This window comes from Magnolia sinica, chromosome 6 (genome assembly GCF_029962835.1).
Source record: "Magnolia sinica isolate HGM2019 chromosome 6, MsV1, whole genome shotgun sequence".
NCBI classification, from domain to species: domain Eukaryota; kingdom Viridiplantae; phylum Streptophyta; class Magnoliopsida; order Magnoliales; family Magnoliaceae; genus Magnolia; species Magnolia sinica.
Genome location: NC_080578.1, coordinates 98,943,810 through 98,971,539, shown reverse-complemented (window position 1 = coordinate 98,971,539; position 27,730 = coordinate 98,943,810). Strand labels below are relative to the sequence as shown.

The 27,730-nt window shown below is 39.6% G+C and overlaps 1 protein-coding gene across 8 annotated transcripts in view; it reads left to right on the top strand.

Moving 5' to 3' along the window:
* Positions 1-2,443: 2,443 nt before the first annotated feature.
* The window catches only part of LOC131249224 (protein EMSY-LIKE 4-like), a 106,129-nt gene continuing 80,842 nt past the window's right edge, over positions 2,444-27,730 (top strand). Inside the window, exons 1-9 of one of the 8 annotated variants that reach the window (XM_058249870.1) lie at positions 2,444-2,820; positions 5,371-5,573; positions 6,793-6,902; positions 7,090-7,252; positions 12,938-13,156; positions 16,655-16,702; positions 16,874-16,931; positions 17,068-17,130; positions 17,596-17,704. In XM_058249870.1, the coding sequence (XP_058105853.1) occupies positions 2,793-2,820; positions 5,371-5,573; positions 6,793-6,902; positions 7,090-7,252; positions 12,938-13,156; positions 16,655-16,702; positions 16,874-16,931; positions 17,068-17,090 (852 nt within the window). In that variant the 5' untranslated portion in view covers positions 2,444-2,792 and the 3' untranslated portion in view covers positions 17,091-17,130; positions 17,596-17,704. Of the gene's footprint in view, positions 2,821-5,370; positions 5,574-6,792; positions 6,903-7,089; positions 7,253-12,937; positions 13,157-16,654; positions 16,721-16,873; positions 16,932-17,067; positions 17,131-17,595; positions 18,010-18,673; positions 19,280-27,730 lie in introns of those variants that run through there. The other 7 variants (XM_058249869.1, XR_009172739.1, XM_058249865.1 and 4 more) reach the window with 7 other exon arrangements.

Genomic DNA, 27,730 nt, shown 5'->3' with positions numbered 1-27,730 from the left:
TGTGTCCAATAGATTAATAGTCTAGTGATACACGTGTTACACATGTAACTATGTGAATGATTTTAGCTGTAATCTAAGGCCTCACCTTAGATTTCAAACCCCCTTATTGAGGGGATTTGAAACCCCCAGTTACTTTATGGTGCCAAATAACTAGGGGATTTGAAATCCCCTAAAATCTTCCCAAATCCATGGTGCCAAACAACCCCTAATGTAGTGTAAGAGAGCTCAGAAGGAGACCAAGTCAAGAGTTCAAGTACCCATAGGTGATGAAATTCCACTATGACATGAGTGTGTGCGGGTGAAAAAAAAAACATTGTTTAGACTATTTTTTTATACATTGACGTAGTCCAATAGGAAATTGTCATTAAGTGACACTACGTGTTTGACACACACGGAATACGTACTCGCACATGAATAAATCTTCGGTTGATTTTCCTTCGACATTACACATTATGTTATTAATTATTACTGCGATGGCACAAACCCTTACGCGTGCCTTTAAAGGGATGAATCGACGTATGCTACGTATCAACGATTAACATGCCTATTTATGAAGCAACATACTAAGCACGTCGATAAAAGACTTGACAACGGAACAAATTTATCACGAATATGATGATGATATTCTCGGTGAGGTCATCTCTGACAATCATTTAAAAAATAGAAAGCTTCACAAAGATGTATAAAGAATTAACAACGCTCGAGAAGGTTATGAACATCTCTGTCAAACCCAATCTAGTTGGGGAAGACAATTTCATTGGTTAATCTCAAGTTGTTTATTAATTTGAATAAAAAGATTGGGAGCATTGAATGAGAAGACAAATCCGTCTGATGATAAAGAATCAGATAGATCCAGTTCGCGCAACAGTGCGGAGATCAAAATAGACAAACGAGTCACCAAGATAGCTCCAAGTTGAACTTTGATCGGGATAAAGAGTTTAGGAAGTTAGGACATGATGGATCCTGTTCATCTACCATTTATAGTACTTTATACCATCCCACATTGAATGGTGAAAAAGGTGGAGGAGGTTTGAATCGGGTTGTTTGACACCTCAAAAGTGGACAACATGGGCTATTAGCAGAGACATTGAGTGGCCACGATTAATCTAGGTCCAGCACTTCGCTTGATTGTCTTAATTGAAGAAATCTTGACATATCTAACTTTTGAACTTTAGTGGACCACAAACACCTCTGTAGCATATCATCTACGAGAAGGAGATCCGAGAAGCTAGCAAGTTCGGATTTGATTGAAGTGCTTTCTTCCCATTCTAAGTTGCCAATTATGGAGTAATCAAGTGTATTCCTATATTCAGAACTGCAATGTGAGCGTAAAGGACCAAAAAGCAACAAAGAAGCCTATCGAGTGGTTTTATTGACTCGACGAGCTATAAAATGAATACACGAAGAAGAGCTTGAGGCCCATGCCAAATACATTTGTTTACTATTTTATTTACCTTTCCTTAGTTTAACATAACATAGGTAGCTACTGTGTAGCGGCTATCGTTATAGTACCTTAGAAGTATGAGTAAATATCATCAACCTTAAGTTGTAATATCACGTTCAATTGAGTTCCGATTTAGTTGATTATATTAGCTCTGTCACATCCTACTGGCTACCCGCCTTGATTGTTTGTTCGATAGACGAATCATATAATTATCTTATTTTAGTTTTACTTTCCTTTTATGTATTCGGTTGCTTATTATTTTGTGGACTATAATGGACCATTTATTTTAAATATCAATAAAATCGACACTTTTTAGACTTATTATATTTATTTGTACAATCTTGTTCATTTGAGAAGCATAAAAACTAAAAAATCAGTGAAAGAAAAAGTCTTTAAGACCTTAAACTCACATATACCATTAATTACAAGGCAAAAAAAAAAAAAAAAAACCCCTTATTCAAAAGGCTAACCCCTACCCTTTCACAAATCATAAATTAGCGGTCGAGAGGATAATTGGATCATAATCCAATTTCTAATTTGTCCATTTTGATACATGGGACAACAATGATGCAACCAAAACCTCTTAGTTGAGCACACCCTGGCATGCCCGTGTATCTTATTGTCAGTCCGTGAACAATTAATCCAAGGGTTTTTTTAACGTTTATTTCACTCCACATGTTGATAGTGTCAAAAATAATTAGATCAAAAGTTAATAATCCATAAAAAGTTTTTAATAATCATTCATCACAGTTTCTAGTGGCATGGTCCACTAAAGATTTTGGATCTTCTTAAGGTCTGGGATCTCATCCTCAGATGAGATTAAAAAAACAGATGGACGGCAAGGATATACAAAAAATACATCAATGTGGGCCCCACATCTGGGGATAACACCCATTAAAGCTGTTTATCAGGGTAACAAGTAATCCGCTCCCATAACGTTTGTATTCGATCCCCTATCCTTTTTATTTTTGGATAATTTCATGGTCACGGGGAAAGCGGTCCACTATTGGGTGGCTAGGATCTTCTTAGAACTAGATATTTTCTAGTTCAAAGCGTGTCCCACGAGATCAACGGTCCTCCTCGTCGAGCAAATGGGCCCCACAAGTACAAACATCGGGATCGAGAACACTGTACAAATCCTCGAACCGAGGATCACAAAATATCGCGCGGGAACTCTCTTCCAACGCGCAAAACCTCCCTCCTAGGGTTTTTACGGTCCCGCCATTTCCCGGCACCGGAAAACCCAGAAGCTCGCCTGAAAATAGGCGCCTCCGGCGCCGTCCGAACATCGTTGCCGGAGTTCTTCTTCCATGTTCGTATCCCGACGATTTTTCGCTCTCTTTCACTGATGGAATACCGAAAGCTTGACAGCGGCGGTAAGCACGTGATATTCCTCCGACCTCACGTGACTCTCTCTCTCTCTCTCTCTCTCTCTCTTTCTCGGATTAGGGTTTTAAGGCTCGGAATGGCATTTTATAGGGTTCAAGAGCTTGAGATCGAAAGTAGTGTGAGCTCGCTACATTATAAGGGGGCATCTCGATAAGGACGCATGGAATATGTGTGCATTGATCCAGACCATCCAAATTGTGGGCATCGTTGTTGATGTAGCAAATCCCAAAAATCATGCTAATTGGAAGGTTCCATTTTCGTCCGATGTGTGGGATTACACGCTCATTGATCCGGACCGTATAACTCGTGTCCACCATTGTTGATTGAGCAGATCCCAAAATCATGTCAATCGGAAGGTTCAGATGCTGTATGTTGAGTGAGCATCAAGAGGGCGGTTGAAATGAGATTGGTCGGCGGTCACAATTCAATGGGTGGGATTGGATGGTTAGGATTGTTTATTATTTTATTTTTTAGCTATACCCTAAAATGCAGCAGATTCTACAAATTGAGTGGCTTAGATTCACTGCAAGTGTGCTATGTGTTCAATGCATGAGTTGATAACACTTCCTAATGGCATGTCAAACTCACACAGTATTCTCGCATTCGCGGGTCTGAACTGGTAGTCTAGGCTTTTGGATTAGGGTTTTGAGTTGGAAGCCGAGAATGGGTTTTGAAACCATGAAGTAAATAAAGGGGTTGGTGTGTGTTTTGCTTGGCATATGGAGAAAATAATTTGAGATTTTTGGGATATTTTCTCTTAGTAGGATTTCCAAAACATAAGAAATGATATTCATATGTATACGAAAGAGCCCTTTCTTTCCAATGTAATACAAAAGAGCCCCAATATGCGGTTTTAGGAAATTTTAGTAGGGTCTGTTTTGGTGTGGTGCCACTTAAAAACGAGTTCACCTCATTTTAGTTAATCATAATTATGTAGTAGAGATCATGATTGTTGGTTATCAAGCGTTAAGTTGGTGGGCCGTGTCAAACGTATGTGACATCTTTCATCATGAATCTGGACGATATGGCATTCCAATAGAGTGGAATGGGGGCACATGATTCACGTAGCCGGCCCCAATTAATTGGGATAAGGCTCAGATGATGATGATAATTGTGGTTATCAAGATTGTTTTTAATCCTAAAATAAAATAGATTGTTTTTAAGCCTCAACAAAGAGATACACGATCTCTAATAAATTAGGGAAAATGTTATGAGGTCGACCTCATGGGAGCTTGAGGTCGAGCTCTATGGGCCCCACATAATGCGTGTCGGACATCGATACCGCAAGTTCTCTCACTGCTCTTGAAGTGGGCATGAGCCAAATACAGGCTTAGAGTTCTGTTTATATATATATATATATAAATAAAATTTTAATTTTTAATTTTTAATTTTAAATATTGTTTTTTTTCCTTTCATTATTTTTGTGATGTTTTGTTTGGATTAGGGTTTTGAATCTGCAATGTTGGATTTTGAATTGGGTTTGACTTCAAATGGAGTTTTACTGTCTTGGTTTTGGACGTCCGGAGTAGAAAACTACAGCGGCATCGTACTTTTTAGCTTGTGGATAGTGACAACTGAGTCAGCAAGTGTAATGCTGTCCAATGTATGATGAATTCTCTATTTGCTATTGTTATCTTTGGGGCACTGTAAAAATTACAGCAAAGGTGAAATCAAAGCTTCACATGACTCAGGTGCAGCAACTCATCCACCCTAGACGTGTCACTCATTCGTGCCAATAGGGATTTTCCAAATCCTTGGCCCCAATATGAATTGGCATTTCCTGAAAATCACACTGATTGGACAGAAATATTTAATTTGGACGGTCCAAACGTGGTTTGCATGTATTTGACGTGGACAATGGATGAGTGTTGCACCCTAGTGAAGTGCTGGTTGTCTAATAGCGCACAAAAAAAAAAGGCATTGCAGAGGAGATACAAATATTTAATTGCTACATTAGCTAAACCAAAAATACTATTGTAGCATGTTCGTATGGTAACTTCCATGAAGCTTGGTTCCACCATACATGTGGCAGGTGTGCATGGTTATTGGTCATGCTGACTGGTGGACCATTGCATGGTTGGGTCATAGCCTTAAACTCACAGTGATTGGAGGATCTGAACTCTCCAGTGCTTGTAGTCTTTGGCTGTTGAATATGAAATGTTGTTCACTATTCACACAACTTTTTGCTAGCCGTCTATATTCAGGCCGCTGATCAGGTGGCTATCACATTCTGATTGCCTTGATTCTTGGTATAAGGCCCATCCACATACTAGCCCACTGAATTTGATGATCTTGATACTGTACGTCTGTGGTGCGTATGATGGAGATGTTTTGGTCAGCACTTGACGTATTCAGTATTTCCACAGTGCATGTGACTCATGGGTGCCATTTCTCAAGCTTCTTGAAGGGAAAAATAACATTCTTTAAACATAGAATTTTATCCGGAGATTCTATTTTCTATTTTTGAGAGATTCTTGTAACATTATTTCCAATTAAGTGCAACTCCAGATTAACAGTTGCATTGGTGTGTTCAACAGGAACTAATGACCCTCTTGCACTGCAGCATGTTAATCGGAATGCTAACAGAGAACAGTTTTCTGGAGCTATGAGAGCTTCTTCAATAACAGTGCCTCGTGGAATGGATCTGACTGAAATGGGATTTCAAATGCATTGCCTAGAGATGGAGGCATATAATGCCATTTTAAGGGCTTTCTTTGCTCAATCTGATGGGCTTACTTGGGTATGTCGTGCCCACTTCATCTGCTTATCTGTTTTTGTACTTGAAGTGGGAAGCTCTAGCATTCCTTGTTATAAGCTATGCAATAAGCATGTGGGATCAAGCTGACCCTGGCTGACATCAGATGCTGAGGTTTTTGCCACACATCTGCACAACTGTGTGATACACTGATACTATTGAAAGATATTCTGTTTTAGGTATTTTATAATGCTTGGGCAGAATATTTGACAGTACATTTTAAGTTTCAGTTTGTACAAGCAGGCTGTATGATTCAGTGATCCAAGCCATTGATATGAGTGGGCCTCACTGTGGACGGCGTACTCCAAAATCCCCCAGAATGAAGGGATCTAGCCAATTTGACTTTTTTTTTTTTTCGAACATTAGCAGTTGTTTTGTTTTCGTTCTTAATTGTCTTTTTGGACATCTTTTGAAGAGTTATGATTTTGCAATCTGCATTGACTGTCCATGGTGGGGCCCATCATATTAATGTTAAACCAAAGAAGAAAGATTAGGTTTTGTCTTGATAATTGTGTTGATGTGTTTTCAATATAGCAGCCCAATATGGCAATATTTTGAAAAAAAAAGGAGTGATCTTGTTAATTATTTGGTAGGTAGTATTTAGGAATGCCCTTACTGTATTGGTTTTAGAGCTTTGCCAAGCGCACAGGCTTGTGCAATAAATTTCATGAACATGCCACACATGTGCCATTATGGCACAATGGTGTGAGGTTCAATCCATCCATCTGGTCCAACCTTCTGCATGTTTTCCTAAAACTATATCTGGTCTACTTGGCATTTGGGCCCCAATATTGGAAACGGGTGGATGGGTTAGAAAACTTCAGCGGAGTTTTTTTGGAGCCATTACTATACATTTGCTTTGCAAACTGTGGCTCACCTGGCTAGTCGATCAACCTGATTCTTGGGCTAGGTCATCAATATAGTGTTGCCTTTCCAATGGACGGATCAGATCTTGGACCTATTGTGCGATGCTGGCGCATTTGTGGTGTGTACATGAGCTCTATTGCACACTTATGTGGGCTTAGCGAAGCCCTTGGTTTAATGCTGCTTTTACATACTTGCAGATTGCTATTTCAGCATGACCTATTTGGTTCCAGTGTTTTATTTTTGGGTTTCTTTTCTGTTTTATAGTACCTGTTCACATTGGTTCCTGCTTCACATATTATTTCCTTTTACTGAAGAAACACATGACATATTTTTTTAGGAGAGAGAAGGGTTGATTTCCGAGCTAAGAAAAGAACTTAGGATTTCAGATGTTGAACATAGAGAATTTCTTGTGAAAGTCAAGTCAGATGATTCAGTCAAGAATATAAGGTGTGCAAATTCCTATCTTGTTTTCAACCTACCAGTCTCCTCCTCCTCCTCCTCCTCCTCCTCCTCCTCATCATCATCATTATTATTAATATTATTTATATATATTTTATATTTAGACTCGACTGTTCTTAATTGTGATGGTTTTAGGATGCGGACTTGCTTTATGGACCTTTTAGTTTATTTGCAGTAGGGAATGCCATAATGATGTTGCCAGAAAGCAGGAACTACCATCTAATATGATGAATGCTCCTCTCAAAAAGCTGAAAACTGCACATATCTCTGTTTCACCATCTCCCAGATGCCTACCTTGTGTTCAACCATCAACAGCAGCCACCCCTTCTCCATTGGCAGTAAGTTGGGAGCATGCTTGGACATCACAATATCGAATTGCATTTATTTCTGTTTTGTGGTCCTCTACAGTCTGAAGTAGGTGCATCAATGGGAACTATTTATCTACTGTGGATATGTTTTTCTTATACAAATTTCATGTGTTTACTTCTTTCGCAGTATACTTGTGGCATGTTAAACCAAAATCCATTTTGATCTCAGCAGCTTCTCAGTTTTCTTAACGAGGAAAAGTGCTACCAGAGTGTGTGGTGTAGCACAATTGGAGGAACTGACCTCGAGAATATACATACTTTTTTCTTTGTAGGGTCTACAATTTTTTTTTTTTTTTTTTTAAATTTTTTTAATTTTTAAAATTTTTTAAATTTAAAATTAAAAAAAAATTTTTTTTTTATAAATTTTTTAATGTTTTTGGGTTCTGCATATTCCCATGTCAATAATAAGGTATTTGTAAATACTCACATAAAAACATATTGTTTGTAAATAACCACATTGTCAATTCTCCATTCTTGCAAATGGCCACATTCTGTTAGTTTTTCATAACTTCCATTTGCAATCGTTGGAAAATGATGGAAATGTCCGTATGGGACATACCATGGAATTCTTGTCTATGGGAATGTAAATCCTTTAATTTTTCTCCATATGGAATAAACCATAAAAAAATTTAATTGGGCTTTTGGAATTGTAGCGAGAGAGACCTTTTAGGGTAGGACACTTTCATATATATATATATATATATTCAAAATATATGCAAAAAAGAAAAAAAGTTAACAGCCATTAGGAAAAACTAAAGGAAATTGGGTATTTGCAACAAACACAAATTAATGTTGTTGTTATTTGCAAACTTGTTATTTTTATGTGGGTATTTGTAAATACCCTATTATTTAACGCGGGAGATTGTATTGATAAAACAAAAGAAGAAAGGACAAGAAAAGAAAAAACGCAGCTCTGCTGAGATAGCAGAACCGCTAAACAGCTAGGAAATCAAAGTTACAGTCTAAGGCCTTAATAGAGTAAGTTGCCCATTCAACCAGGAACTGGATCGCCCTAGACATGGTGGCCTCCGCAGAGTTGGCTTTGTCGTTGAAACACCGGTCGTTCCTTTCGATCCAAGCAGCCCATCAAAAAGGTATCTATACCTTTTTGATGTTTAAATCCTCCAAGATTATGCCACAAAATCTGTGGGATCCCATGCTAAGAAGCTGATAGTTGACTGGGTGACCAATGTTATGGGCTTAAAAGATTTCAATTTTCTTTTCTTGGGCTTCTAATGTTGCTTTCTGGCTGCTAACTCAGCAGTCCTTTTGTGTGCTTTTCCTTTTTCAATAAAATTTCTTCGTTGCTTTCAAAAAAAAAAAAGATTATGCCACAAAATTGATAACTTCTTGACTTGCAACAGAAAGTAAAATAAAAGGAAGAATGATAGAAATGTGGAATTACACCACAAAGAAAAACCCAATAGTCAAACCAAAGGGATCCAGAGGTGTTGCACTATTAGATCGTGGAACAATAGTTCTCTTAGGCTAGAATCCCATTGAAGGAAACTTAAAAAGGTTCTAGAATCCCATTGAAGGGAAGTAAAAAAGGTAACTTTATTGTATCAAATTTCAGAGTATCGTTCATTCATTGTTCATATGTATGGCCCAATAGGACTATGTATATCATTCTACGAAGTAGTCTCTAGAAATCTTTCTTTATTACATCTCATTGGATCACTTATTATTGCCTAACCCTATTAACTTGCATTAAGAAAGTAACTAAACATATGAAACTAAAGAGTTGCCGATAAAGAAAATTAAAATAAAGAGTTCAATTAAGGCAACTAAAATAGAGGATCTAGATCTTGCTAAAGCTCCACATGTACAAACCTTATGGAGCGTTAGGATTTTATGCTTGATATACACCGAAAGTAGCTTTATGATTCATATATTTTATATGTAAAAGGGTTGTCCCCATAGCCCAATTTGACCACTGGATTGCTTCAGAACTGTCATAAGAATGTTGGCTTGTTTTGGATTTGTAATCCTGGTCCGTAATTCTCTAGATCATCAAATGAATGAACATGTGCATGCCTTCAGTATTGGTTGTTGGATGGTCTACATTTTCAATCCGAATGGTTGGATAAGCCTGATCATCAACATGAACAGTTAGGTGTTCCTTATGTGATGTCTATAACTTTATTTATTTCTTTATTTTATTTATTTATTTTTTAAATGAGAATGAGATGGGCTTGATATTCAATCTGAACCTTTGGATGAGTCTGATCATACAATTGCCCATCAATAGGGATCAAATGCAGGCCTTGATTGAGTGATTGGATAGCCTGGATCCATCAATTTCCTTTGGCTTGAAAATAATTTAGCATTGAGTTGGAAGCTGGTGTTGATCACTGATCCTGATGTGCCTTTGTGGTGGCCTTCTCCCCTTGGTGGAACTTGATGATGAAATCCCCTTTGCAGGCTGTGTATTTTCTGATGGATCATTCTCTTTCTTCCTCTTGTGTCCTGTTTCACTTGTTGTCATCTAGGAAATCTCCATTGGTTTCGCCTCTTGTATTTGTCCTGCTCATTGCATCTTGACCACTGCATCTACTTCTTTCTTGGCCCTTGCAATGCATCACCACATGTCGTTTGTTTTTCTTTTATAGTCCATTTGGTCTATTGATGCACCCTTTGATTGGTCTCACATGTTGTTATTCAATTCACTGGTAGGTTTCTTGATCAATCCATCAGTGTTCCCATTGTTGCATTCAAGAGTTGACCCCCACAATGGATCCATTGGTGAAGTCATCAATCAATCCAGTAGTCGATTCTTTGCAAGGATAAGGACTGCAGTCCGCTTCCCCTATAGTTTCGAGACTAGTGGCTTCCGTTTTCTATTTCCATTCCAATCTACATCCGACATTTAGTAAACAACCTTATTTGCCACTTATCACTCTCAAAAAGGCTGGATTAACCTCGTAAACAAATTTCAAATACGAGAACATAAGATAACAACACAAACCAACTACATAGAGGGCCTTCAAGGAGGGAAGAAGGTTCATAGTCTCCCCCACACTTAGCTATGAAATGCTTCCCCCATGGAAAGGTTTTGTAGCTGTTTAGAGGACTGTTTTGGGTGGATTGGACTGCAAATTGGGCTAAAATCTATGAGCTGTTAGTGAACAGATTGAGATTATGTAAGTTGGAATGGGACAGGTTTTAAGATTGTTGGTGATCAATTTGGGATAGGAATGGGTTCAGGTTTGGGCTGTGGTTATGCTTAGAGGGCGTGATACTGCTAGGGCTTTTATACTGTCAAGAGAGAAAAGAAAGAAAGAAAAAGAAAAGAGAAACTTGCTAGGGCTTTGGAAATTGGTTTGTTTAGGTGGAGGATGGGGTTTCGTGACTGAGGTTATAAATATGTTGAAAAGTCGAACAGGTTTAGGGTTATATGAGGTTGTGTTTGGGACTAGTGGCTGTATATAGGCTTGGGGTTTGGGCTAGAGTGTGCTTATAATGTTGGATTTTGGGTTTTTGAAGGGCTGCATTGCGGATATAGGATCTATTTAGAAGTTGTGGTTAGGACTCTGCAAACAATGTAGGAGTTTAGGGACTGTAGACAAGTTTTTGGATGAATTGGGATTGGAGGCGATATTAGGTTAGGGCTTAGACAACTAGGGAGCTGAAAATTAGGGATTTGATTTAGGGCTGCAGTTGGATGATTAAGGCTGAGTTAGGGTCTCTGTTGGGGTTTACGTGCATACGTACTGCAGTTTGGGTGTGGCAGTGATGTGAATTACAGTTAGGATTATGACATTTAGAGTTTTGGGAATTTGGTTTTTAAGTGTTTGATCAAGGGAGTTGGGAGATTTTTTTATTTTTATTTTTTATAATTAGGGTTTGGGGATTTGGGGAGAAGGGAGATTTAGGGTTGCGCAAACTGGAAGTTATGCAGGGGTTCAGAAAATTAGGCGTTTTTGTAAATTTGGGGAAAAGTTGGGTTAGGGAGTCCAGAAATTTGCGTAGTTTGGCAAATCTAGGATTTCGAATTCAGGAATTTTGGGAAGTTTGGGACAAGTTGGATAGGCGGGCAGACTTTTGGGGAGGGGGGAGAGAATAGATAACAGAAAAGTTCCCAAGAATAGAATTTGCTCTGTTGCCAAGTTGGTGTAGCTCAACTGAAGGAATTAACTTGAAGAGTATGCTTACCATATGGAGCTTTTCTAAGTGCACACACATGTGCACTAAAGGTCATGTACATGCAACCAATGTGCCACCATGGAGCATAGGTGCAAGATCCAATCCGTCCATCAGGTTGGTCTGACCTTGTTTATGTTTTGCCAAAAATAAATCTGGTTTACTCAACAAGTGGCCCTAATATTGGAAACAGGTGGATGAGTTAGAGAACTTCAGCCAAGTTTTAGAGCTGTACATTTGTTTTTCAGGCTGCGGTCCATCTGACCAGTGGTCAACCTGATTCTTGGGCTAGGGCATCAATATGGTGGTTCTGTTCTAGCAAATGAATTGGGTCTTGGACCTATCATGCCATGCTGGCAACTGTATGGCGTGTACATTAGCTTTATTGCACACGCATATGCACTTAGCAAAGCTCTACCATGTGATTATTAATGCCACAGACTGTGAACTTCTTCATTTGCATCGTAAAATAAAACCGAAGGAAGAGAGATGGATATGTCCAAAAAGAAAAACACTAAGGGGTTGCACCAAAGGGATCTAGAGGCATTGTGCTCTAGAAGAATCACTCTCCCAGGCTAGAATCCCATTGCATGAAATTAGACAGCAACTTTTGTTCAGTAAAGTTTCAAAGTATCATTCATTTGTTGTTCATACATATGGCCCAAGAGGCTGATATATAGGCTGCAAATATTCTTCTTCTTCTTCTCCTTCTTTTCGAAAGGCTACAAATCTTCTTTAGACTATTCAAAAAAGAAGTCTCTAGAACTCTCTCTTGGTTGCATCCTACTCATTGGAGCACTTAATAAGTTACGATGGCCAAATCCTACTCACATTAAGATGGTATCCAAAAATAAGGAAACTCTAATTCAACTAAGGAAACTGAAATAAAGAAATCAAATCTTAGCTAAAACTCCGCATACATGAACCATATTTCTTTTAGCACTGTATAGTTAACTCAAACCCACCAAACGTGGCTCTTGGTTTATATCTGACCTGTAAAGTGGTACATAGGAGTGACTTTGGACTGGCAGGAGACAGTCCAATCGAACAGCTGGGTTGGTTCGGATTTTTCATCCTACCATTGAATTGGTCCAGATCCATCATCTAGCCCTTTATGTGGTCAAGATGATCAATCGGATCAATCTGGAACATTGATATGATCCAAATCTTCACTCTGGACGATTGGATGATCCAGATCTTCAATATGGATGATTTGATAAGCCTTATCAACCCAAACTGTTAGATGGCCCTGATCATACAAATGGTGTCAATAGGAACCAACCTGGGCCTTGATCAAATGATTGGATTGCCTTGATCCATCAACACGACACTTTGGAACTCGAAGTTTCTTCTATAGATAAATCAAGATTCATCACTTTAGTAAGCTTGTTAGTTTTTGTCCTTGACTCCTTATGCTGCCAGTGAGTTCTTGTTTAACATGCATTTGTTATCGTGAAGTTCTGATTGGTCTCAACTTTTAATCTGACGCAAACCTTATACTTTTATATCCAGATGCAGTGGGGTGATGGGGCAGCCATCAACTCCAATCAGGAAAATTTTGGGCAGGGCTTGAATTCAGTTGGTCATAGCAGGCAGGCTCTCAGTATGGTTAAAGGAAGAGCATCGATGGTGGTCCACATGAAAAAACGTTTCTCAGATATGGGCATTGAGAATTTTAATAGTGGATCTAACCACATTCAGATTCTTGCAACAGATAAGCTTATTGATGAGGTGAGGCAATGGCACAGTTTAGTTTGTAAATCACTTTACATGCTCATTCAGTTCAATGGCCTGCGGGAATAGTCTTGCCTTAAAATGGGGCGGGGACATCCAGACGTCATAAAAAAAAGCACTTCAATCTTTCAGTAGCTTTATCTTATTGAATATTTTAGATTGGGTTATCAATATAAAGTATATCAAAAGTAATGATGTTTGATGCGGTGAATTGGGCAGAATGGGCACATTGCTGTATTCCTTAGCTACATTCATTTTTTCCCCTTTTTTCTGTGTATTTTTGTTCTAATTCTTGGTGTTATTAGTATTATATTGTGAGTTCAGGTTCCATTTGGTATGGGATTGTGCATAATCAGGATTAAGTTTAATTCCATTTTTTTGGCAGGTATTTTCCACACTAAAGTGGTGCTTTCCTCTGCATAAATGCAATTAAGGAAGCTTTAGAACACACCAAAAAAGCCGCTAATCTCATTTATGCGGAGGAAGCACCACTTTAGTGCGGTGAATCCTACTTTTGAGGGCGAGGGCATGGGGCCTGCCAAAATCGGGATTACACTTAATCCCGATTATGCTGGATCCCCTCTCCAAATGGACCCTTGCAGAAACACCACTAAATTCCTCTGTAGTAAGTGTGTAGGGGCATTTCTTACGCATGTTAGCTTACGGTTTTTAACTTCTTGGTTTAGGGCTCGAGAATTCATTAGAAAAAATGCATCTTCTGCATTGTGACAGTATGCACAAGAATATCCTTGGGCAATTCCCCCCCCCCCCCCCCCTCCCCTTTTTTTTTCTTGAGAAGGTTTTGTTTCTTACTTTTAGGATTATATTTAACAGTTTCTGGTTCATCGTTACTGAACGTGTTTCCCAAATTCAACTGCTTGTGTTTCTCGCTTCTGTTTCCCGCTACTACAGCAAACAGTGTCAGATGAAAAGTTTCTTGTGTATCTGATGCACTGTTTGTTAGTGTGGCGACTGCGATCTGGTTAAACTACTAGGCTACAACATCAATATTGACTGAACAATTTTTTAACATTTTCTTTCCCAAACAAGAAATGTGCATAAGTCATGAGGTTGGTGGTGAAATGCCAATCGTTATCAGCTCTGCGAACCGGTTTTTAAGATGGAAGCATTGATTTGAAAAGAAGTGAATCAGATAAAAGCTGAAATCAATCCATTTTAAAGAAATTTGCTAAATGTTGGAGAATCGCTGCCACAGAGGCGAACCCCATGGTTTGATTTTGAATTCCCTGCATCTTCATTTGTCAGGGTCCATCCATGATACATGTAGCTTTCATATGACCTAAAATCCTTCTTTCCATGTACATACAAAAAACAGTGAAGCAGTGGACTCTTTCTTTATTTGATGGATGATATTCTTGCCCTTTGCCTTCAAAATCCATAACACCCAGAGCCTTATCTTTCCTGCATGTTTCTCTTTTTGAAATTTTGGGTTTAGTACGTTATATCAGAAGTTCTTCCTGAAAGCATTTTTCCCCCCATAAACATCTGATGGGAGAATCTGAATTGGCTGAAATGTTTCTTGTTTCATCCATTGGATTGGCATGGTAGGGCAGCGGAAGCCCCTTCTCTCTCGAGAAGGTTTTCGTGCGAGACATGAGCTCTCAGAGGGAAAACCTATAACCTTAGCATGGCTGCAATTAAGTTCTACATAAATATTTAGTCCAACAGGGCTGGCTTTTGACCAAGGCTAGAGAATCTCCTGTTGAGGTTTGCTCGAATACATCCCAACCTATTGCAATACGATACATTGGGACTTTAGCCCTCGAATCTGGGTCATCTTCCAATCATCCAAACTGTTTATGCCACGTCTCACTTTTTATGGTGGAAAGACAACAAATTAACGCTCAATTGAATTATTTCAATCCTTTGATAATTTGGCTGTTTTGCTTTGAACATCAACCGTCACTGTAATCTTTTTTTTTTTTTTTTTATAATAATCACTGGATTGAAATGTTCAGTCTGAGAGTTTTTTGGTATCCCCCATCCAAGGAGAGCCCTATCAAATAAATTGTGTTATTGGAAAAGGCCCAAATCTAACCTCTAGAGTCCTGACGTATCTTTTTGTACTAAATTGTGATGTATTGGAGCAAACCCCTCTCCTGTTTGACAGCATTTCTGACAGAGATGCTCCTTGTGTGGAGAGGTGTTCTCTGAAGCTGAGGCAAAGACTATGATTAAACCTCCAGGATCATGCGAGAAAATTGATGCTCTTCACTTGCAGCAGAAAATAGAATGAAACAAGGGGAAAAAACAATTAAATAAGTGGAATCACACTACAGAGTATCACATTGAAGCGATCTAGGGGCATCACACAAGTGGATTCTAGAAGAATCACTCTCCTAATGCTAGAATCCTGTCGTAGGAAACTAAACAATGGCAGTTTTATTCAACCAATTTTCAAAGTATAAATCGTTGATTGTGATCAGCCTATGTAATAGACTATTAGTTAGGGCCTTACTGTAATCAACCTATCTAATAGTCTATTACATTGTGCTTGTGGTAATTTTGTGCTTTCATTGCCAGTCCCTAGCTTGAATAGAGGAGGGTTGTGTCAGGTTGGCGGCCAGCGTCAAACTTGTGCCAGAACTTTTCATCAAGAACCGAACGATGGGATGGCAGAACAAGATTTGTGTAGCCAACCCAAGTAATTGGGATAAGGCTTAGATGATGATGATGAAGAATTTTCTAAGCGTACGAAATATTTTTCATATGTATGTCCCAATAGACCTATGTATAGATGCTTTATTCCCTCCCGAGAAGTGTCTAGAAGATCCTTTAACTCAATTCCTATTCACCTGCATGCCTCTAAAACTTAACTCAATTACAACCCTTTCCAATTGCAAAGAAAGGAAAGCAACCGAAATCAAATAAGAAGACTTAAATAAAGAGTATAAGTCCAATTTGAACTCCATCTATGTCAATTATACGGGCTTTTTTGAGTTGTACGATCTCTACAAACTCTCCAGACAGGCTGTACAGTTTATACTACAGGAGAACATCACAAAAGCAAGTTAATCTTTGGAGTAGGGGAAAAGAGAAACAATGGGCTTGAAATGGTGTCAAACATCTGGTGAGCTCACCTTAGCCCCTTCGCTCCTGAAAACTCTCCTGGAAATAGGAAAAGCTATTCTAGATTCCTGCAGGACGAAGTGATCAAAATTTCCCACTGCATCTTGGTTCCCTTGGGATTTTAGAAGGCCCAGTTCTGCCCAAAACTCGACTCGATCAGGTTGATTTGGCGGTGCTTTTAGTTGACTCATGAAGTTTGGTAAGCGTTATACCTATTGTTGTTTCCCTTTTTATCAAATCATGCATTTCATTCTTCATATTTTACTATCTAAATCATTAGCTTTGCTTTTTGTATTGTATTGTTTTCCATTTTTAGTTGTTTCCATCTCAAAATTTTTTAAAAAAAGGAAGAAAGAAGAAAAGAGAAGCCCTTTTTCTCATGGCAACTAGAATCTTATGTATCAGGTTGAGACGGTCCTTCGAGAGCATCCTAAACCTTCTCAAGTGGAGAAGGTGAAACTAATCCTCGGGGTAACTTTCTCCTTTTCAATACCCATCCATGCCATAATTCGCTGTTGCTTTATTAATGGTCACACACATTGGATTTAAAAAATTGGATATTCGAGATCATATCTTTTGCAATTGATGTGATTTTTTTTTTTATAATATTTAAAATTTAAATAGGAGCATGAAAAAGAACTTAGCGAAGCACTAGAGAAGGTCGGTGGTGTATTAGACGATGGTGAGTCAGGGACTTTATAATATGCTTATTTCAATTTTCAATCCTTGTTTTTTTAATAGGAATTGCATGATCCTCGACTCAATGATAGTCGGTATCCTTTTGTTTTTTAATTTGTTAAAGTCAATCGATGGTTCAGTGATACAAAAGGAAGTGGGGTAAATGGCTGATGCTACTGGAAAGATTGCACTTTGGCTGATAGGTACCTTAGAACCGATATTCCTGTGGTTTTTTAAATGGGTATATATATATTTCCTTTTACGGTTCATGTTCTGTATTGGAAAGTGTGAGTCTTTGTTTTGGACCGTTGGGCTAGTGGTCTCCACCATATATGGGCCATGCCCCAAACATCTCCTCAATTGGACAATCCTAACCCTTCCATTAGTGTGACCTGCAAATAGACAGTTAAGAAAAGAAATACAACTAGGTCACATTCAGCTTTGTGAAGGCCAAAGATTGATTGTCTAGGATCTTCAACTACGAGAGATTTTTGGGCCATGGCCCGTCCATGGTGGGTTGCATCCAACCAACGGTATGGATCACTGAACCTGGGCCCGTAAAACTAGATGATACCATGCAACATGACTATCCTTGTTCCGAGGATCATATAATTCCTCATCTCCAATCCATTACTTTGAAACTTATGCATCAAGGTTATGGTGTCCAGATGATTCTCCAGATCACCTGCAACAGCCTTACTCCCACCAGTATATGCCGAGGTTTGAGCACGGAACCCATCGCCCTGTTTTTGGGCAGGTTGACAGGGTCAAGGGCTACTTCCCCGATGGCTTTGGTAGGGACCTTGCTGATAGGTCTGGCATCCCTCGCATTGATTTGCAAGGCAGTTATAGCTGAAATAGCCGTTATGTGGGGCTGTTGGACGCTTTGATGTGTAAGTATTTCTGATGTAGATAGGCAACATCCTTTGTTTCCTGTGACTGATACAACTGCAGGATTTTTGATGTTGTTAGATGCTAGCACCTTTTTGTACTACAGCCCTGTTTGATAGGCTGTGTCAAGGATGATTGGGTTTCCTTTTTGGTATAGGTTTCTCTTGTTATGGGCTTATGCTGCTGGTCTCCCTCCCTCCCTCCCTCCCTCCCTCTCTTGTGGCTTTTGGTATTTTGAGGTTTCTTAGTCCAGTAACCTCTGCTCTTTACACCCATATTTGTCCATAGCACTTGTGTCAACCTGGCAAGTGTGGGACATCTTAGGAGTGCATAATGGTTAGGGCTGCAACGTGGGTTTGGCTTGATCCAAACCCGACTGACTTGAACTGAGTTTGGGTTGGGTTGGGTCAGGTTGTCAGGGTCCTTGGGTTGGGTTACGGTTGTAAAACTCCAACCCAATTTGAGATTAGGTCGGGGTTGGGTGGGAATAAGCACATGTATTTTGGTCAGTTTGGGTCAGGTCAGTTTAGTGTTAAGCATAGAGGAATTTGTTTGGGAACCTTGGGTTGTAAGTTGGGTTGAGTCGTGTTGCGGGTTGTGTCCTCTTAAGGTTGGTTCGGGCTGGGGTCGACCCTCAGCTCGACCCAACCTGCGATTGACTGTAAAGATGACCATGTGAAACAGTCAGGGTAGTTTTCTTTTCAGTTGAGCCGTCAAGAAAAAAAAAACCCAGCAATCTGTGTATTGTCAATGTTCGCCCCACCCGATTAGTCTGGCCTGATTTTCGGGGTATGCTCATCTTCCTTGAGGTGGGCCATGTTACGTGCTGCTTAGATGTCCCCTCACATTTGTTAGGTTGGTACATGTGACGTGTGTGGAGAGCAATGTGTGGGGCCGCTGGCAAACGTGTCCATGGTGAAGAGAACAGGTTGGATTTTCTTTGATCAACAGAAAGCTTTGGTCTCCATGGCTGCACAGCTCGGATCCATGCTCTACCTTTACTGGGGCCCATGCTCTGGCCATATTCTCTTAAAAGGTATGGTTATTTTAGGTGATATTTGCGAAACATTTCTACATAAGAATGAACTGTGGAGTTTTGCCTAGCTTACATGTACCTCTAGAAATGGCCAATGCTCTGATCTGGCACATGTGGGACATCTGATTCATTCATCAGGTGGCCTGCACAGTGTAGATGACCTGGCCTCAAAATTGGGCTACTCAACTCATAAGGTGAGCCCCACATGACAGCATTGAATGAGGACCTTTGGTAAACATTTTGTGAATTTTGTCCCTTGTTTACTTAAATGTGTTGCAATGGGTCAACTGACCTAACTTTTGCGCCAGGTGATCTACATGGTGGGCCGACCTGTGGCCCCCACTGGTTATCACTTATCATATGTGGTCATGTGTAGAGGTGCATATAGGCATGGTAAAGGTTGTGATAAAGCGTCCTTGTTTTCATTAATACTCCTTTACAACCTACCTTTCACCAAACAAATGACAGAGGAATGGTGGATCGGCACCATGTATCTCATGGGCTATGTGATTGGTCCACCAACCTGACATTTCCAACAGTCATCTCCACCAACTTTTCTCTGGGGATTGCCAACTTCTGCAGTCCTCGCTTTTTACTGTCTATTTGAAGGCCATGGATCTGATTTTCAGGATTGTAGGGTTGGTTTGATTTGGACTTTACATCCTTGCTCAGATACAGGTGTCTATGCACAATAGTGTCTCAGGTACAGGAACATGCCTATATTTTTGACATTTTTCATAAATATTTGTTAACATGTTTTTTATTAATATTATAAAATATTTTTATGTTTAATTAGCTCAATTATTGGGGCCAAAAGGATTCTTGTTCAAGTTGACATATAACTAGTAAATATTTGCCTTGAACTCCGGCTAAGTTGACTCGATGCAAGCATGCGGAATCCATGATGTTCATAGGGTGGACTCCACTTTGCATGTTTCCATGGGGTGGTCTCCAAAGAGCATGCTTTCTATCCTAAGAATCATATGGGCCCATTTGTCAGGTGAGCAATGCATGCATGCACATTGAATGTAGACCAATGGTTGTGTTTTCTTTAAGCTGTATATTTCTTCACACGTGTGACCCACCTGATAAATCTACCAGCAAGATTTTCTAGATTAGGAGATATCATCTCAGGAACTGCCTTATGAACATCTAGGATCCTGTGAACGAGTTTGGAGAGACTTGTCTTCAGTTACACTCGTATTGAGTCACACCTCACAAGAATCACCCTTGAATTATGGAACTTGGAAAATCTGAATCTGATGGTTATGACTTATGATCGATTATTAACTGGGCCTTTCTTGTTGGAGTCTGATGGTTGATTATGTTTCTTCACACCTATGTGACCCACCTGATAAAGCTACCAGCAAGATTTTCTAGACAAGGAGATTTCATCTCAGGAACTGCCTTGTGAACGTCTAGGATCCTGTGAATCAGTTTGGAGAGACTTGTCTTCAAGTACACTCATATTGTGTCAAACCTCACAAGAATCACCCTGAATTGTGGAACTTGGAAAATCTGAATCTGATATTTATGATCGATTGTTAACTGAGCCCTTCTTGTCGGTGCCAGATGATTGATTGTATTTTATGATTTATTATGATCAAATAGTTGATTATTGAGTTGGGAAAAAGGATCTAATAGAGGTAGCTGTGTCATAGGCACTGGGAGAGACCAAGTGCTTTGGACTGGTGATGCAATTAGTTGCTTTGGATGTACGAGACTAGAATCCAGTATTCACAGTTGCAATATGTATTGATGACTAGGGATATGGAAACAGATATTGGTAGTTTGGGGGAAACATTAGGAAACCCCCTTTTACGCTATAGCAGATTTTTATTGTAACTTGCTCCAAGGAAGTCTGTATTTGGCCGACCCTGGATAACTTGGGAGTTTGATAATATGTATCTCTACTGAGGAGGCAACCTCTCTCGAACCCCCTCTTCAGGAGGATGAAGCGAAGGATACTGTGTTCAATCTCACACGGATAAGGACCCGAGCCTTGATGTGTTTCCCCTGGCCTTCTTTTAGATTTTTTGGGAATTAATCAAGCCTGATTTATTGAGCTTGAATCCTGTCTGAAATGGGTAGCACTTTCGTAGCTCTCATACCTAAGATTTGAGGGTTCTGTCAGCCAGAAGGACTTTAGACTCACCAGCCTTATTGGTAGCCCTATAAAGTAGTTGCCAAACCGTTAACCAGAGATTGAAGGGCATTCTGTCTAAAGTTATCTTGCCCTTTCAGAGTGCTTTCATCGTAGGCCAGTAGATTCTGGATAGTGTCCTCATCGCCCGCGAATGTTTAGACTCTTATCATAGGGTTGAAAAATTGAGAGTTTTGTGTAAATTAGATTTGGAGAAGGCTAATGATCATGTCGGCTGATCTTTCTTGGATTACACCCGAAGGAGAATAGGGTGTGATTTGAATGGAGATGCTGCCTTTAAGTTTGCGTCTCTTCAGCTTCAGCTAAATTTTCTGTATAATGGAGATCGAGAGGTCTTCGGCAGGAGGACCCCGTATCCCCATTCTTGTTTGTTATGGTTTCAGATGCTCTCAATCGTGTGTTGGTTACGGGTCGGGCAAGGCAGTGTGCTTATTTCAAGGCTTTGAAATTCCTAATTTCTGGCAGAACCATGATTGATAATCCTAGGAAAATTGTGAGGTATTTTGAGGTGGTTCTGGGGCTCAAAATCAATGTGGGTAAGAGCGAGATGTTTGCTGTTCATCTGCCTTTGTCTAAAGTCTTGTCTGGTAGTGATTGCTGGCATCACTTGTTCCCTTCTTGCCTTCTCTTTGGGCCTCTTGCTTTGTGTTGGTAAGCCTGCAATCCATTTGTGGGATAAGGTCATGGAGAGGTTTGAGAGAAAGCTCTTCTTGGAAAATTAAACTTCGTCTCTCTTGGAGGTAGACTGACCCTAATTAAGGCTTACCTCTCCAATCCCTTTTTTATGCCCTATGTCTGTTGTCATTAATATTTCTCATTTCAATTACTTCAATAACTACTGTTTCTGTGGTGTGGTCCACCTGATATTTGGATCTGCCTCATTTTTGGGCTCGTGCCCTGAAATGGGCTGGCAAAATGGATAGATGGCACGGATAAAACACATACATCATGGTGGGCCCCACGAAGCACCAACCAGTAGTGACTTGGGTAATGTATGCAAACTATTTCCCTGGATTACATATTAGAGACAATGCTGTTTAGATGCTTAAGTTTTGGTTGAATTAAAAAAACAAAAAAAAAACTTGTTTTTAATCTGTATGCTAAAAGCCACCTAAAGTTTCTACCATTAGCCAAAAAAATTGCAGTCTCACAACGTTAGGTATTTCATATGGTATTTTTGAAAAGACACTTTTACGGTTTAGATGCTTTAGTTTTGGTTGAATTTTTTTTTAAAAAACTTATTTTTTATCTGTTTCCCAAAACTCACCTAAAGTTTCTACCATTTGCCAAAAAATAGGTATTTCATATGGTATTTTTGAAAAGACACTTTTACCGTCTAAATGCTTTAGTCTTGGTTGAATTAGAAATAAAATAAAATAAAACTTGTTTTTAAACTGTTTCCTAAAACCCGCCTAAGGTTTCTAACATTAGCAAAAAAAATTGCATCTCACAATGATAGGTATTTCATATGGTATTTTTGAAAAGACACTTTTACCATTTGATGAGGACCTCTCTCTCTCTCTCCAAACCGTGGCAACCCATCTCTCTCTATGCCTGGTGCTGTGTGGCCATAGAGATGTTCGTGACAAATCCACTCTGTCCATCTGTTTCGAAAGTCTGCGTTAGGGTAGGATTTTAAAAATCAGGCAGATCCAAAACTCATTCGGTGATACAAATGTTTCAATGGTGGTCGTTCAATCCCCACTGTTTCCTTTTGTGTGGCCCACTTCTGTCGTAGATCCAGTTTATTTTTGTCCCATATCCTAAAATGAACTCAAAAAATAGATAAATGGGGTGGATTTCTCACAAACATCATGGTGGGACTTAGCTTCCCTACCTAAGAAGTTGTCAAAGGCTTACGAGGGAATCTCCCTAGTTCCGGGGTGGAGTGCCGCCCCTTCTGCAACATTGTGGTTAGAGGTGTACACGAGTCGTACCGAGTTGAGCTTGGCACAGCTCGACTTGGCTTGGCCACTAGTTGACCCCAGCTCAAACTCGGCTCGACTTGGTCCTCGAGCCAGACTGTTCAGCTCGGCTCGGTTTGGTCAGCAGCTCCGGCCAGTTCGAGCGGAGATCGAGCCTTTGCAGCATTTTCTCAAACACTTGGAGTGCACCTTCAATTTCTCATGGAATGTAAAGCAATGGTCAAACACTCATCAGGCAACATAAAAATCCAGATACAAGGGTATTTGTTTCAGATCCATACCTTCCTCGCCACCAGTTGACACTTCGTTGAGTCATTTCATCAAACACTTGCTGAGCAACATCAATATCAAAATAACCAAGTTATCAAACTGGTTCGATCCGAGTTTGATTTGAGTTGGGGTTCGATCCGAGTTGAGTTGAGCTTGGGCAAGCTCGAACTCGGCTCAGAATTTTTTCGAGCTCAAAAAATTAGCTCGACTAAGCTCGAACTCAATTTTGAACTGAGTCGCATCGAACTTTTTTGAGTCGAGCAAGTTAGTCGAGCGAACTAATCCAGCTTCGTGTAAAATTCTAATTGTGGTTCAAGTTTCAAAAGCTGTGGGCCTTATCATAATGTATGTGGTACATCTGCACTATCTATCCATTTTTTAAGGTCATTTTAGGCCATGGGCCTAAATATGAGGCGGATCCAAATCTCAAGTGGATCACACCATAGGAAACGAAAAGGATCAAACGCTTACCCTCGATGACTTTTTGTGGGCCAAAAACGTTGTATGGAAAACAAGAATCATGACGGGATCTGTGTTATCTAATCAACATGTTGAATAGAAAAAAAGTCTGGGCAATTTTTTAATGGTAAGATTTAATTGACACCGTTAACCATCGTGGGTCTACATGAGATTTGGATTTTTTAATTCTTTACATGGGGCTCACGCTAATATATGTATTATGTATCCATTGTTAGAAATTGATGTTTGGATACACCGAAAAATATAAAAATAAATTTACGAAAAAATTATTTCACTAGGTTGAATCACGTAAAAAATACGCTGTCCTTAAAGCGTGATTCGCTTCCTTATCACCTGCTGATGGGTTACGAGCAATTTGCTTCCAGGATAAGACAAGCCTTATCTGGATCCAGCGTGTAGCAATCATGATAGGTCCACTATGGAACAGTTTTAAAGCAACAGATCTCTTCTAGTAGACTCAGACAGTAGAGATGTTCAAAGTATTCTATAATGGAGATTTGGATCGTATCTGATTTGATGGGAGAGATGGTGGGTTGAGATAATGAAATCGGATTGGAATGGTCGAGTTTATATAGGCATCAGGTATAACACTGTTGCTATGTGGTATTCAATGATCCCCAGAACATTTGAAAAACGTTTCTGGCCGTTGTCAATTAATCTCAGACATTTCTGGTTGTCAGATCAGAAGATTTGACCGTTGAATCATCCTGACCCGTTCGTTTTCGGACCGTTGTACGCAACTCGAGTATTACCTCCTCAAAAAACTCAAGTAAGAATACTCTTCACAAGATCTAATATAAACCACACAACTTTGCTTTACATTTCCGATGTGGGACAAAACAAACACACTGCACTTTTTAATTCAAAAATTTCAAAAAGCGTTTTAACGGGAAATTCTCGAAATTTTGAAAAATTCAAAAATTCTTTTTTTTTTTTTTTTAAAACCCATTGATTTTCAACATCCATGCTGTCCATCCGTATTTCCAGACCATTCTAGGGAATCCTATTCAATTATCAGGTGGACCATATCATGAGAAACAGCGGTGATTGACCATTAATGAGCCACAAAAATTTTGGATATATTTGTTTTTAACCCTTCATACAGCCTTATCAATGCATTGGATGGTAAATAAATACTAATGAAACATAAGGTGCACCCTAAGAAGTTTTTAATGGTAGGATGTTCAATCACCCCTGTTTCTTATGGTATGGTCCACCTTATAATTAGATCTGCTTCATTTTTGGGATAATGCTCTAAAATGATCTGAAAAAATGAATAGATGGACAACGTGGATATATAATACATACATCAAGGTGGGCCCCACGTAAGTTTTAAAAAACAGTTTAAAAACAAGGTTTATTTATTTATTTTTTATTTTTTTAAAATCCAAAACTTAAACTTCTATAAACGCATTGTCTCTGCGTGCTACAGTGATGGTCTAGACCGTATATCAGACAAATGTTGAGGAAGCTTGCAATCTGTAGTGACGGTCTAGACCTTATATGTAGTTATGTTACAATGCTAGATCTTTCAATGGGGAACGATGGGGATGGGATGCTAACGATATGACTTGGTATTAGAAATTAACCAACGGTCCATGTTGAATGTACGCATGTGGCCCACCTGATGATATGGGTGGCCTAATTCTTGTGTGGAATGTAAATAGCTGGGATTGTTCCATGAGCGGCTACAATATAATATTCGTGTGCCATTCTTCCACGTGTGAGGCCATCAATTGGCGGTTAAGATGATATCAGTCGTCCAAATCAATGCAGTCTTTGGAAGTTTGGATAATGTCCATCCATACTGGGGCCCACGATTTGGACGGTCTGAGTTGGTTGCATGAATGACATGTGCACAGACGGTGATATGCCACCTCCCGCAGCGTACTAACTTGTGACAAACGCACACTCTTATCCAGCCGCCCGAATGGTAGTTGCGCATGCGCCGTTTCGTCTTATATTTCGCTGCTGTCGTATAATGGATGGGGATTGGGCGGTGAATCCAAAGGACTCTGTGGGGTCCACCGTAATGTATGTATTTTATCCACGCCGTCCATACGTTTTGAAATCTCATTTTAGTGCATGATCTTAAAATTGAAACATAGCTAATGTTCAAGTGGAGCACACCAGAGGAAACAGTGGGGATGGAATCGTTACCGTTGAAAACTTCTTCGCGGCGACAGAAGTTTTGGATCAAGATGATATCGATGGCAAATAAACATTACTATGGGCCCTGGATAGGTTTCAACGGTCGGCATCATTATCCCATTGTTTCCCGTGGTGTGATACATTTGACCTTTCGATTTACCTCATTTTTTTGCAACTTGCCGTAAAATGAGCTGAAAAAACGGATGAACGGTGTGGATGAAACACATAAATTACGGTTGGCCGCACAGAGTCATTACACCACGTAGCTACGTGGTGTTGGATACCGATACTCGGGCTTTCAGTTGGACTGGTGGGGTTCATGGATCAATGATCTGGACCATTGAACTTTTGGGCCTGATTCTGGATGGATTATGCCATAAAATTTCGGATTGGAAGATCTTTGTCACCCCATGATCAAGGAATCGTCATTTTCAACCGTCTATTCTTCTCGGGAACGTGCGGCTTACCTGTACCGGCCAAAAACCCGCGTGTATCTATTTGGTCGAGGACAAAATAATTAATACCTCTTGTCACTTTCATTGTCGGAAATCGATGACCGTCCACGACCCCACACGACAGAGATTGAAACACGGGCTTGCCACGTGTGGTAGAACCAACGGTTCAACAGGTGAGTCGAGAAGCATGGCAGGTCCACCCCACAAGTGAAGCAATCCATCCGCCAGAAGAAATATGCGTTCCCAAAAACAGGGAAAGGCTTCGAGGTTACTGAAGTGACGTTGCATGAATTTATTAGTTCTTTATGGCCCACCATGATGTATGTATTTTATCCATGCCATCTATCCATTTTTACATATTATTTTAAGGCATGATCCCAAAAATTAGCCACATCCAAATGTCATTTGGACCACACCACAGGAAACGGTGGTGATTGAACACTAACCATTAAAAACTTCTTGGGGGCCACAGTTTTGGATGAAGTTATATTTATTTTCCCATAATTCATCGAGGTCTGTGTGACCTAATCAATAGGGCTGAAAGTCTGGTGGATTCAACCGGCCATACCTGTGACCGGCACAACATTACGTTGGGCTCTGGCACATTTATAGGGTTTGGTCTTGGACTTGGCTATACCAACACTAACTTGATAAAACTTGGGTTACCCAGCTTAACCTGAACTTATCCAGGTATAAGTTACTTATAAATTATAATTGAATTTGAATCATCTGTGTTTAAGTGTTTAAGGCATGATCCCAAAAATAGGGCTCATCCAAATGTCATTTGGACCACACCATAAGGAAAAAATGGTGATTTTTTTTTTTTAAAAAAAATTTTTACACATGCACACACACTCACACTTTAGTGGGATTTCACCACTTATGGATACTCAAACCCTTAACCGGGTGTTTAAACTCCCAGGAGTCTACCACAGGAGCAATAGTAAGGATCCGAAAACAATGGTTATTGAAAGCCAACCATTAAAAACTTCTTGTGGGGTCACAAAGTTTTGGATGAAGCTGATATTTATGTTTTCCATAATTCATCCAAGTCTGTGTGACCTAATCAAATAGGGTTGAAAGTTCGACAGGTTCAACTTGTCGACCTGTAACCAGCACAACATTGGGTTGGGCTTGGATAGTCCCAGGCTAGGGCTATACAAACACCAACTAGATGAAACTTCGGTTACCCAACCCAACCTGAACCGATCCATATATAAGTTACTTATAAATTATAATTTAGTATTGATCGGCTGTGTTGAAGGTATAAGAAACCACGTCATTTCCAATGATTTGAGATAATGAGATATGCCTTATTTCTTTCTTCTAAATAGATTGTGTGCTACATAATACAATTTTTGAAGGAGTAATTATCTTATATTTTAGCTTATTTGTTTAGAAAAAATAAATTTTTTTAAAACCATAAATAAC